The 12,839-nt window shown below is 52.5% G+C and overlaps 4 protein-coding genes across 4 annotated transcripts; 2 read left to right on the forward strand and 2 right to left on the reverse strand.

The window, feature by feature from the left end:
* Window positions 1-1,864: 1,864 nt before the first annotated feature.
* On the reverse strand, window positions 1,865-5,617 carry CGCA056_v013652 (Vegetative incompatibility protein HET-E-1; the record flags this gene model as incomplete). The annotated part of the gene is made up of 1 exon (XM_037328895.1): window positions 1,865-5,617. One exon carries the CDS (start codon window positions 5,615-5,617, stop codon window positions 1,865-1,867), a length of 3,753 nt encoding a protein of 1,250 aa, XP_037173526.1.
* Window positions 5,618-6,637: 1,020 nt separating this feature from the next.
* On the forward strand, window positions 6,638-7,357 carry Dctn5 (Dynactin subunit 5; the record flags this gene model as incomplete). Its single annotated transcript, XM_037328896.1, has 3 exons — window positions 6,638-6,676; window positions 6,735-6,961; window positions 7,039-7,357. 3 exons carry the CDS (start codon window positions 6,638-6,640, stop codon window positions 7,355-7,357), a joined length of 585 nt encoding a protein of 194 aa, XP_037173227.1.
* Window positions 7,358-7,883: 526 nt separating this feature from the next.
* Window positions 7,884-9,203, reverse strand: yxjG (Uncharacterized protein; the record flags this gene model as incomplete). Its single annotated transcript, XM_037328897.1, has 3 exons — window positions 7,884-8,446; window positions 8,499-8,813; window positions 8,870-9,203. The coding sequence occupies 3 exons, from the start codon at window positions 9,201-9,203 to the stop codon at window positions 7,884-7,886; spliced, it is 1,212 nt and encodes a 403-aa protein (XP_037173226.1).
* A 1,185-nt stretch (window positions 9,204-10,388) lies between these two features.
* On the forward strand, window positions 10,389-11,678 carry CGCA056_v013655 (uncharacterized protein; the record flags this gene model as incomplete). Its single annotated transcript, XM_037328898.1, has 1 exon — window positions 10,389-11,678. One exon carries the CDS (start codon window positions 10,389-10,391, stop codon window positions 11,676-11,678), a length of 1,290 nt encoding a protein of 429 aa, XP_037173525.1.
* Window positions 11,679-12,839: the final 1,161 nt, after the last annotated feature.

Consider the following 12,839-nt stretch of genomic DNA (forward strand, 5'->3'; position numbering starts at 1 on the left):
CCGTAAGCCAAGTTTTTCTCCAACGTATGCCCTCCTGCGGCGCGGGCAACAGGTGGTGTCGCAGAGACGTGTAGCCTGCTTCAGCGACTGACATCTTTTCGATTTTCAATGACCAATTCATGGCGTGGGAGAGGTTCGGAAGAGGCCCGCGACACAGCATTTCCACCAACAAGGTAGGCTGCTCAAGTGAGGGGGTTCGGCGCGCACATCATCCGATTTTGCGAGGCTCACTGCACTGCGCAATGCTGGGCTAAGGCAGAGTCTGCTTTAGTTTGTCTGCACATAATCGAAAGAATGCATCTGTTTTTGCGGTCGATGGTGAATGGTCGCGGCTGTGGTGAGCGCGGACACACACCGCGTCCGTGGACCAATCAGCGGGTGCGGGATGCAACCACCAAGCGCTTATTGCGCATGCCATATGCGGGCTAAGAGGAGGATTGGGAGAGTGGCTTGTTTGTCGGTCGGATTTTGGGCTTGTGGCTCTGTTGGCAGAGATGTGGTGAGTTTATTTTGAATTGGGGACTTGAGGCGAGGGAGGAGGGTGGTCAGCCGCGGTTGGTACGGTGGAGGTGTGGGTGTGGGTGTGGTTTTTGCGGAGGAAGCTGGGCAGATGGAGGGTTGGGAATGGGCTGGTGGTGGTGAGGGCCGCTCCTTCGGACTCTTGGGTTGGGGAGATGGTGGGTGATGGCGGTGAACGCGCTTGTGCGGTTGGAAGGTGCGGTGTGTTGGCGCTAGAGGCGCGATGTTGAGCTTGTTGGAAGTAGGAAGTTGGTCATTGTGGGTGATGTATGCCTCGGGGCGTTTGCTCGTTTGTCTGCTTGGTGTTACTGAATTTTGAATGTATTGTTGGCCCAGTTTTCCGGCTTTGTTGGTTCTATGTTCCGTTTTGAATAGCGACCTCGTGATCCATGGAATGGTGAGCTCCTGGGTCCATCGGCCTCTTCATGGACCCAAGGCGGAATCGTTGGGCGCGCGGATTTCTCTCAAAAGTAACTGTCTTAGGACATGACAGTTTTCGTCTTCTCGTTCGTTGTGAGATCAGATCTCTAAGAGCCAGAGGCGTATTTGGAGCTAGACACAACCTTGTTCGTATTATGATTGACAGTACATCGTGTATGATGTATTCAGCGTTATACTGTTAAGGCGCAAGGTCTCTAACGTCAGGTTTACGTTGTCCCTGAATACTAAAGTAAACAAATATATTCCAACATCAGCAGAGTGCCGCTAACTGTACTATAATAGATGCGAAACAGAGTTGAAGACACAGAAATTATCGCAAGACCTTTCCTATCAGTTCGATGCCAAGTAATGATAGACATAGAACATCCTCGAGTTGGAGGGATTATATCACTTTTGACTCTTTGCGATCATCTCACGGCAGCAATTTAGCGACTTCCAGCCGTGCTTGGGAAGACAGATCGATCTAAGAGTTCCGTACCACATTCTTGAAAATCATATGTCGAGAACATTAGTTGAGATAGAATAGAGATTGCCAGTTTCGAGAAGCGATAGCCTATACGCCCTACCTATCCTTGTTATAACTAATTAGAGGCCTCTCTTTTGCCCTCTAAAGTTATTTATTTAGCTAACGTTAGGAATTCTATGATAGTTGCCTAACTGTTGGCTGCTAGCCGACCGACAGGTGACGGTATGTTCAGGGGCGAGGGTGCGTAGCCCACCCCCATGGGTCCTCGGGGTCGATTCTGTTTTTATCTTCGTCCTGTTTGCGGATAAGCTCCACTATTCCAACGCCGAGATGTGGCGGACGGTCGATTTCTACAGCCGTGAAGCCGTCGTCATTTCGGATACACGGGTCTGCCCCCGCTTGCAGGAGAACCTCGGCCGCAAGGCGATGCCCTTTTTTTCACGCCATGTGTAATGGGGTATCGCCCCTTTCTCCCTTGCAGTTATAATCAACAAAGCATCCTAGTTCAGAATCAAGTAGGACTTGTATCGCAGAGACATTGTCTGCCAATGTCGCTGTATGAAGTGGAGTATTTCCGAAGTCATCGGCTGCATGAACCATCTCCTGATGTTTGAGCAATTCCAACGTGTTGTGGATTCTCTTCTCGTCTTGAACACTGAGATGCAGAGCATTCCAAGAGTTGTAATACAGGTTTCCAAAGTGTCCAGCAAACATGTCAGGCTCCTCGTTGCGTATGCGTAGCGGAGAGTATTTGGCGACATGGCGACGCATCCGAGCAACGTATGTGCCGCTTGAACGCTTTTTGCGCAGCATCTCAAGCTTTATTTCCGAGATATGTCTCATCTTATCTCCGTAGCCTGGAAGTTCTGCTGTGGCGGAAAAGTATAGAAGTGACCGCAGCTCAGACTCAGCGCTGTCACTAGACGCAATATATTCTTTGATCCAACCGGGGATGGATATCAAGGCCGAGGTGAGTGGTGTCATGTTAGAGCAGTCTAAGCTAGTTTTCGAAGCGCCGAACTTCAGTAAAATTTCAAGCACTTGTTCATTGCCCATCATCATGGCTTTATGAAGTGGTGTTTGACCGACGAAATCTTGGAGGTCTACGTTGTATTCTCGGGTTTGAAGATGGCTCAGGCACCACGACGAGTTTCCGCAAGCCGCAAAGTGGGGAAGCGAGAGACCGGGCCTGGTTTTGATGAACTCAGTGGCAAGATCATTGGCTGTATGACTGGTTTCTTCTCCCAGCACATCCAAGGCGAAAACTAGAAGACGCCTATGATCGAAGATGCAAGCAAGACTCGAGACTGCGAGAGTCCCTGGCGACAACAGCTGATATTCTTTCTGCGTAATTTCCATTTGTGAAGATACTCCAGGAGGTTTCGAAGCCATCAGCATGAGATACCATGGTCGCTGTCTCCATTCACCACACGTGATGTAGCTTTCCGCGTGTTTCTTCGTGAAAAGACTGAGGTAGAGGTCGAAGAACTCCTTGCCAACGTCTGTGACCTGGCAGTCAGAGAGACCAGATTGCTGGCATTGCCTAAAGTGATACATCCAGTTCATTGCTGAATAAACCACAAAAGGTTCAAGATTGGCAGCTTCAAGAAGGATAGCTTCAAGAGAACGAGCGTAATGATAAGAAGACTGAAGATTGGGAGACTCAAAATTGGGGAGTTCTTCAGGAACAAAATAGGAATCTCTAGTCTTATCCGCATTGGATATTTTGGTTTGCACGTCATCGACGTATTCTTGTTGTTGAAACTTCCCGAGGGAGAGAAAGGATATGCATGACTCGGCCATGTACTGATGTATGACGTGTTCAGTCATTGAGCCTTGCCACCATCCATGGTCGGCCTCCGTTGTTTCCAAGAGGAATTCCTTGGCTGTCTGATGAATCAAGAAGGTTTGTCCTTCGTATATAGTGACAAATGAGCCGCATTCCCACCTTATCCAAGATCCAAACTCTTTCTCGTCTGGGATATCATCGAGGTCAAAGTTTCGTGACTCAAGTGCATTGATTCGACAGTTGACGGCAGTACTGAGCTCCGCAATCGTAAGCGGTCTCTCCGCAGCCAGTATGAGAGCCAATAGAGTGCGTACTCTCTCCTTCGCTTGAGGCGTGACACTTTGCAAGAGCCCTTCGTAGGTTCGATCGACAGTGTCGGGAGGGTTCCGGAAGATTTCTCGCCATTCTTCCCTGGTACAAAACCTGTTCTTGCGAATGTAGTCAAACATGAGATGCATCCACAGATATGTCCTCTGTTCTGTGCTATTCTCGATCAGTCCTGTGCGTATGATATCCAACGACGTCGCAGGGCCGATATCAGGCATTGTCGTTTCAAGCTTGTTCAATCGATGGTCCATCACTTCATCACTGTCGCCGTCTAAATGGATCTTGTTGGAAGAGAAATCGGCGAACAGATTGACAATCTGTGGATATCCTCGGGTTGTCACAATAAATTTGGCGCCTATTGTTCGGTGGTTCTTGGTGATATAGTTTTTGAGACTGTTGATCAAGCCATCCCGTTCAGTTGGATCACACTCATCAAGTGCGTCTAACACGCAGATGATTCTTCCCGCACCTTGCGCTCTTGACAATTTGTCGAATGTAGGCCACAAATCCATGTTGGAGATGCCAGAGGTTATGGGTAGTTCCTTTATGCAGGTATCTACCAATTCAAGATTTGACTTGAGGAAACCATGGAGGATTGCTTTAGAAGCATTCACACAACTTCTCGCTTGTGGATCGCTATCTTTGAAAAAGAAATAGCAGACAGTCGCACCAGCATCTTCCTCATGAAGCAGTTCCTCGATGAGGTATTTTGCGAGGACAGACTTGCCACAGCCGGCACTGGCCGAGACCAGAAGTAGGCCACCATCGCTGTCCAGCCAGTCTCTGAACCCAGGGTGTTGGCGAAACCATTGACAGGTCCCATCAAGTCGACGTCGAGTGGTGTTTAGACGAGTTTGATAATCCATTCCCTTCAGTTTGTGGAGGTATTCATTTCTGCGCCGATCTTCCTCGAGATCAACAGCCCTCGAATATCTCTCGCTGAAATGGGTGGTGACGGCCAGAAGTTTGGAACCATGAATCGTTTGTATGTTTCGCAATGAACTGTCTTCGGCTTTCTCGATGTTGTTGAGAAGGGTTTCCCACTGAGCCTGGCCAGAGATGGCTTCCCAGAAACGACTGAATTTTCCGCGATGGACTGAGCAGATGCTCAGCATTATGTACTTCAAAATGCCTTCGTAGAGTGGTTGGATGTTGGTGCGGATTGAACTGCCCAAGTCAAAGCTGAGAGCTCCATCCTGAAGAAGGTTGCCAGTCAGGTCAAAATAGATAGGCGCCCGAGCGTAGATATGTCTCAGGCCCTTGATCATACTCTGGTGTTGTTCTAGAGGCGCTGAAATTATCTGCCGGATGCCATGTTCAGCATTACGATGCCTCTTAAGGGAGTCGGGCGACTTCATGGAATACAGGCACAAGCTCCAGCCCAAGCTAGAGCTGCGGGTGGGTATTCTGATAGCATAGATCCCACAAACGAACTGAGTCCTTTTACGACGGCGAATACACCCAAGGTGGTATCCAGTGCTTGTTGAGCTTTCGTTGCGTCTTGCAAAGTACGATCGACTAGGCTGAGAGCATCCTCTACATTCTTTGGTTCGGGCTCCGAAGAGCTCTTTGGTTGTGTCGAAAAAGCTTGTTCTGATTAGGTCTTCAAGCCAGTACCATGAGCTGGACGGATAAGAGACGTTAGGGCGCAAACCTTGCTTCATGTGTTCCTTGAGAAGGCTGTCAAACAGAATGGCTGCTTCTTTCACTTCTTCATCCCTCATGACCGCCTCTAAAGCTCTGTGCCACATCTGCGTGACATGGCCATTCATGGAGGTGGTTGTGCCAGATACATCTCCCGTCGATTCATCGAACGGTGGCGACACGGCGGTCGAGGCCTCTGTAAGAGACAACGTAGCTTTGTTTTCGACGGAGTCTTCTGGAGCGGTGTTGGCGCCATCTGATAAGCTGTTCTTGATGCTGAGCACTGAAGAGGAGTCTCGGCTCGATAGCTCGGGGACGTTCAGATGAGACTTGCCAGAGGCAGATGATGGTCTTTGGACGAGCTTGCTGAGTCTCTCCCTGAACCTAAGTCCAGTGCGACTGCGGGGCGTCGAGGCGCCAGTCTCGCGCATCTTTGCGACGGGAATTCGGCCACAGGAGAGGGTGAAGAGGGGAACTTCCTGGTTCAAGATCAATCAGGCTGTGACCAACAGGCTGGACCCGCCAACATCCAAAAGCGTCGCCTGCAGGCCTGGCGGTTCGCATGGCCAACTGATTGGACTGAGCCCCTCAGCTCCCATGTTATTTATTCGTGCTACTTCGTTCAACGGGTCGTGATTCGTTCGCTGAGGCAAGAAACCGATCTTCATCTTGCCTTGCACCAGTCCAACAGATCGACATGCGCACTCAGGCTACTCATCGTGGTGTCCGCAAGGTCCGCCACGAGTGAGATTGCTCCTCGCAAATGTCAATTGAAATCAAGATATCTTTCTCAGAGAACGAAGCCCCTAATTTCAAAGTGCGAAGCCGAACGCAATGGTGTGTGTGATCCATCATCATGTGGAGCTCGAGTGGTGCTTCGAAGATGAGCGGCGGACATAGCTCAGTTGGGAGAGCGTCAGACTGAAGCGGGTCGCCGAACCTGGGAAACTTCATTCAATCAATCTGAAGGTCGTGTGTTCAATCCACACTGGCCGCATCTTCGCTTTTTGCTGTTCACGACGACTAGACCAGAACCATATCCACCCAGCTAGCCAAAAGTGTTGTTGGGGGGGAAAAAAAAAAGCATGCTGCCACGAACAGTAGAAGCCATGTGAAGAAAGAGTGTTACTAGAACGACTGGGTGTTTTATTGAATTACAGACAACCCGCTAAAAAAAAAAAGTAAAACACTGATTGATATCTAGTAGTGATGAAATAAAAACAACCTTCCTCAACTTTTGGATGTGAACAGCGAATTGGGATTGAAGTTGGCAACAGCAACTCTAGGGCCAGAGCAGCCACCGGGAAGTCAATTGAGTGCGCCGTAATTCCGCCCCACGCCGCCCGGGCCAGCAAACACGTCAGAGCACATGCCCCAACGCGCACGATCATCGCCAGCGACTCACCTACCTTTCTGGACACCACTCCCCACGCCCAGAACCAATACTCACGATGTCGCGAAGACCGGCAAAGGGAGACTACATTGAGACCGTAAGTGTCTAGTTCCTACGTTTACGACCGATCGCCGGAAACTGACCGGTCACCGCAGGACACGGGCAACAAAGTCGCCCGCAAGGCGACGCTCGTCGGCACCCAAAACATCATGCTAGGCGGTAAGACCGTCATCCAGCCCGAAGTCATGATCCGCGGCGACCTTGCACGATCAATACAACCTTCCGGTGGTGCGCCTGCGAACAATACTGCCGTCGCGATCGGTCGATACTGCTTCCTCTCGAGGGGAGCTGTTCTCCGGCCACCAGGGCGAATGTACAAGGGGTGAGTAACTTCCCTTCTGCCCTGCGCTACACCGGCCCCGATCGAAAGCCTTTTGACTGATCGCTTGCTGTCTGCAGTGCCTTCACCTATATGCCCCTCCGAATAGGCGACCACGTCTTCGTCGGCCAACACACAGTCATCCAAGCCGCTTCGATCGGCACCCACGTGCACATCGGCCGCGACTGCGTCATTGGCGAGTTCGCCATCGTCAAGGACTACGTTCGCATACTCGAGGGCACCGTTGTGCCTCCCAACATGGTCATACCGAGCTTCAGCGTTGTGGCGGGGCAGCCTGCTCGCGTGGTGGGGGAAGTGCCGGAAGGGGGACACGAGGAGTTTGAGCTGCGCGAGCTCTACAAGACGGTCGGAAACAACCCTCAGCCCTTGCCGATGTGATTTTCGGAGTCGATTGAGGGAGGTTTGCACAGAGCAAAGAGGGAATGCAGACAACGAGGACCTTGTGGCCATGTGTAGGAGGAGTCTTGACAGAGCTTACGAACCTCGGCACCGAAGCTTTTCCTCCCTGGTCAAAGGCGTTGTCGTCTGGCATCTCGAAGCGCGGTGGCGGGATATTGTCGCCAATGAGGCACATGAAACGGCGTTTGGCGAATTTATTGGGCCTAGAGTCCTTGAGATACCCAGTTTCGAGCAGTAGCTCAATATCATCATATTTATTGTGCGAAGATTGGCGCGTCAGTGGGTTGCGGCGACTTCGCCGATGGTACCAAGGAAATGGAAAACACGACATGCGACAGTTTCAAATCAAAAACTATGTTTCTAACGCTGCTCAAATAACAGCAACAATACTTCATAGGCCGCTTCTTGTACAGGGCTTTTGCCGCATATGTACACACAACAAACACCAAACTCGCTCAACACGCCACTCCTCTACGCCGCCTAATGCTCAGAACACTCATATCCTTCAGGGCTCGCCAGGCCAAATCGAGTCAGCAAGCTTCCTCACCAAGTCCAACTTCTTGACCATATCCTGGTGGGTGATCGAGTTGCCAAGGTGGTGGCTAGCAAATCCGCACTGCGGACTCACCCCAATCCTCTTCAACGCCTGCTCGCGGGTCTGGCCAGCCCCCTGCGCCACAAAGTCAGCCGCCTGGAACACCCGCTCCCGCATCTTGTTGAGGTCCTCGAGTTCGGGGAACTTGGACGTGATGACGCCCAGGATGACGTTCTTGTGGGCGGGCAGCTCCTTCAAGGGCTCGAAACCGCCGGCGCGGTCGGTGTCGTACTCGAGGAAGTACGTGTCGGCGTTGATCTCCTTGAAGAGGCGGGAGGCGATGCGGTCGTAGCCGCCCTCGGAGAAGTGGCGTGAGTAGGCGAAGTTGCCGCGGCAGAGGTGGATGCCGAGGTGCATGTCCGCGGGCCGGGAGCTGATGCTGTCGTTGTAGAGCTTGATGTAGGATTGCAGCAGGGCGTCGGAGTCTTCGCCTGCTTCTTTGAATCCTTGGAGCATCTTTTCTGAGCAGAAGTCTGGGTGGTTGTCAGTCATTGCTGTGGGCGAGATATTCAAGTATAAACTTACAAGCCAGATTGGGGTCGTCAATGGTGACGTTACGGACGCCGTGGTCGTATAAGACCTCCAACTCCGTACGGTACGCCTTGGCAATGTCGCCGAAGTACTCCTCGTCGTTGGCGTAGACATCCTTGGGGTATGCATGCCCCTTCTTGTATCTCAGGTGGTACCACTCAGGAGCGGGCAGGGTGAGCTTCGCGTCCTTGACCTTCTCAGGAGGAATGAGAGTCTTGAGGTACTCCCATTCTCTGAGATAAGTGCTGCCCTTGTGCTTGATCTTGCCGGTGCACAGGATGGACTCTCCTGGCTTGTGGTCGCTCTCGACTGGGTGACATGGTCAATCACAGAGTCCATTCTCACGTAAGAACCCGATGACTTACTAAAAGCCGCAATGTCTGGCACATACATGCGGAAGATATCCCAGCTAGGCGCAGGAACTTCCTCGAAACCTTCTAGACCAGGGAAGAAGTTGCCCCAAAACTGATGACGTCGATACTCTCCATCATTGATGGCATGAAAACCGAGGTCAAGCTGCGTCTTGACAATCTCACGAACACCCTCCTCCTCCAGACGGTTCAGTTCCTCATCCGCAGCAATCTCAACAGCCTTCTTCTCATCCAAAGCAATGCGCTTGTCCGTGAGAGCTTTGGGTCGCAACAGCGAGCCCATGTGCTCCGCGCGGAAGGGTGGTCTCTGGTGGTTTTTGGTAGCCATGATGGACTTCTCGACAGCTGAACTTAGGAATTGCATCCTCCAAAAGGTAAACCCGAGCAGGTCGGGAGCTTGGGACTTGATTTAAAGAATCGAACTTGGGGCTACCTTGTTTCCGAGCGGAATGGCACCCTTCGGCAATGCGAAATCTAAACAAGCCCAAAAAAGCTACCTGATATGAATGGGACCATTTGACCGGGGATTTTAGAAGCATGCGGGCAAAACCCGCCATACTTCCCGCCCTTCAGCCGCCACCCCTCGTGTCAACGATGTCATGCCGTTCCATCTTCACCACACATTCCCAAGCTTCGCGCCCACCTTAACCCCCGCTTTCCCCGCCCTTTGTCATAGCTGACGAGGGGGCCAGTGCTCTTGGAGACGGCAAATGGCAAAGTCCGGTAGCGGCCGCTTAATCACGATCCTGTCTTCTTCAATGTGGGCAGTTCTTACCCAGCGGTCTGTTGGTGTTTCTTGCTGGCAAGGGTGGATGTTCCAAGATGTTTCTTTTCGGAAGGGAGCACTGCATGTGCCGCAGCGGCACTGCGGTGGAGAATGATGCGGTTACTGATTGTGGAATAAGCAAGTACTTGCACGAGGGTTGCGTCGGCTGAAGGAAGCCAGGATTGTGTAATTGCTGACTGAATTTCACCGTTCGACTAATTTTGGGACTTTGGTTTTATTGCAGTCAAGAGATGGTTGTCTATGGCAACTTAGAAGTTGAAGCTTCATGAGCTGTGAGACGAAGGCCGGAAGGGAGCTCCGGAGCTCTTATCGTTTTCGGCCTTATCGGGAAGCTACAGTTGGGGTGGGGGGGTGGTCCTGTGGCGATTTAGGGGTTCCTGTGGTTGGACCGAAACCCCGCGATGACATGCCGCTTTTCCTCTCCCGGTCTGCTCAATTTCGCCGACTCAAAGTCTCGAAAGACGCGCTTCAGCTTTCAGAGAGCTTCAATTATCTCGAGAACATTTCAGTCATCTCGACTGATCTTCTCAGTCTAATCCGAACCGTTGTTTGAACCGCCTCAATCGCTCCGTCTGATCTTGAAACTCGCCTCGGCCAAAACCTTCCCGTGAAACAGAGTTCCGCGATCTGCATTGCAGAACCTCAACAACGCAACTTCATCAACTCTTGCCCAGCTTGCATCTAATCAGAATTCGGCAGTATTCACCAGCGAAATAGTAGCCGACCATGGCCGTCGCTATCGACGATCTCCCGAATGAGATCTTGGCCCAAATCTTCACCTACCTCGATCGCCCCGCGCCCTCCGACTCGAAGCTTCACGACCAGCCAAGCTCGCTGATGCTCCAAAACCCCTTCTTTGATAGAGATCTCAAGAACGTGTCCGTGGTTACCAAGCTGTGGAGGGCCGCGGTGCTGCCTCTGCTCTTCCGCCATGTCGTCTGGACAATCGACCGCTTCGAACTGCCGCTCATAGAAGAGACGCGCGACCCGGCCGCAACAATCGATTTCCTCCGCTTCCTTCGAGACAACAACCTGACGAACTATGTCACCACCGTGACTATGTTCGTCGAGGACGCCTTGGGGGGCGTGGCGACATCGCATCTCGCCAGCAGCGTCGAGCTCATGGAGTCGGGCCACGCGAATAAGGCGTCGTATAGCGAGGATTACAACTGGCTGTGGAGGACGCTGTTCGAGCATGTAGATCCCGTAAGGCTGAGCATAATCGCATCGCCGCGGGTTTTGGCTCAATTGCTCTCGCGAATGCTCTTCTTGGGGGATGCGTGGAACTTCGACATGCCGCAGCATATCCTGTCTCTCTCGCGGAAGAGCAAGAAGGTGGTCACGAGCAAGTACAAGTCAAAAGCGACTGCGTCCTCATCGAGGGACGCACCATCTCCTGAGAACCCACACCAGAAACGAGTTCCATGCGACCTTTTCACTATCCGACCTTGGCAAAGTCTACTTCTCAACGAGGGCTCGTCAACTCGCGTCTACAAGACGTACGAATACTACCTCAAGCGCCCACCTTCAATGCTCGGCGCCCTTCTCGGGGCGGAAGAGTTCCCGAACGATGAGCCCCTGATTGCGCCTTCCATCCGTGACTTCTCCTACGTCGGCATCTTTCCGCTATCCAGCCACTTCAACACCCTCGTCCAACACGTCCCTCGCCTCGACCGACTCTTCGTGCAGCTCGTTCCTCGAAACGACATCCTCCAAGACGCCGACGAGATGCGCAACATCGACATCGCCGATTTGTGGATGGAGCGGAACACGTCTTACTCCATGCTCTTCCGCGAGCTATTCGACCCCGACCCAGACAGTCCTTGGCTCGAGCTCAAGACGTTCGAGAGCGGCGATGCGGCGGACCGAGAAGCGTGGGAGATGGCCGTGCAGTTCGTCCAGTTCAGCGGCGTGCAGGGATGGAAGGTCGAAAGCGAGGGCGTCTTCGTTCGGGAAGGGAACGAGAGCGGGCCGATCCTCGGGATGTCTCAGTCAGTGGTGCCGGAGTCATCATGATCTTTATTTCGGTTGCTAATAATGTGCAAAAAGACTGCCGGGTCAGCTTAGACGGTGGGCTTTCAACGGGGTCGCTACACTGCCGGTATCCAGCGCGATGCTTTACATGGGAAACGGCGGGCCGTAGGTATTATGTTTAATGTAGCATGTCGCAGGCTCCTCTTTGCAGTCGTGACCACGTATTTCACTGCGAGGGTAGTGTACCCGACCGTGTAAGTCCTACTATCACACGACAGCGAATGTGATTCTTTCAACGATGACCAGCAGCTCATGGAAGTGTTATGGAAATTTGTGGGCTGTATAACAGGCTGTCCGCAGCCCAACTTGGCGATGAGGCTGACTACGCCAAGGCTTGTTCGCGGACGTTCTATCCAAACAAGCCAATGATGATCGTGAACAGCACATCTCAGCCTGCGCGACGGAGTGAGACCCTGAGCGACGCTAATTTGGGATGGGCGAAATCCATCTGCCTGATGTGCAGACCCTTCCCAGCTATTGACAAGGGCGAAATCCTTAGTTGCACAAAAGTACCGACCTTCTCTCCACAGCCGCACCCTGCGGTTCAGCTGGGAGCCGCCACGGCGTCTAACGGTGTCACTCTTGTGTCTCACGCAGAACTCCTACCGCAGCCTGACTTTTCCATGGAATCTTCCCCGTTTCTCACCCATCGCTCTACGGAGCGACTCCTGAGGCCGAGAAGCGACGATGCGTCATGCCCCGTTCATCTTTCTCACTGCCGTGGCAGGCATCACCGCGGTCCAGGGGACGTGTTTCGTCCCCAACGGCACGGACAGACACGCCCTGACCAACATTGAAAATAACCGGTACGAGCCCTGCGAGGGCAACGGGCACAGCATGTGCTGCAACGTCGTCAGCGGGGACAAGTGCCAGGCGGACGGGCTGTGTTGGAACGAGGGCGGGCGGTTGACGTGGCGGGAGAGCTGTACGGATCCGACGTGGCAGTCGCCCAAGTGTGTAAAGCTTTGTGTATCGGATGATTATCGTGAGTTTCTCCTCCTTTGAGCTGGCGTGGATGTGTTGCTGGGCTGGTGGGTTTTGGCGCGCTAACGATGAGGATGGTAGAAACCGAAGGCGTGGGCGCGACGGGGACGGATATTGTAGTTACAAAGTGCGCTGATGGGAGTTACTGCTGCGGAAACA

Source organism: Colletotrichum aenigma, assembly GCF_013390185.1.
Source record: "Colletotrichum aenigma strain Cg56 chromosome Unknown KSG_Cg56_contig09, whole genome shotgun sequence".
In the NCBI taxonomy this organism is placed as follows: domain Eukaryota; kingdom Fungi; phylum Ascomycota; class Sordariomycetes; order Glomerellales; family Glomerellaceae; genus Colletotrichum; species Colletotrichum aenigma.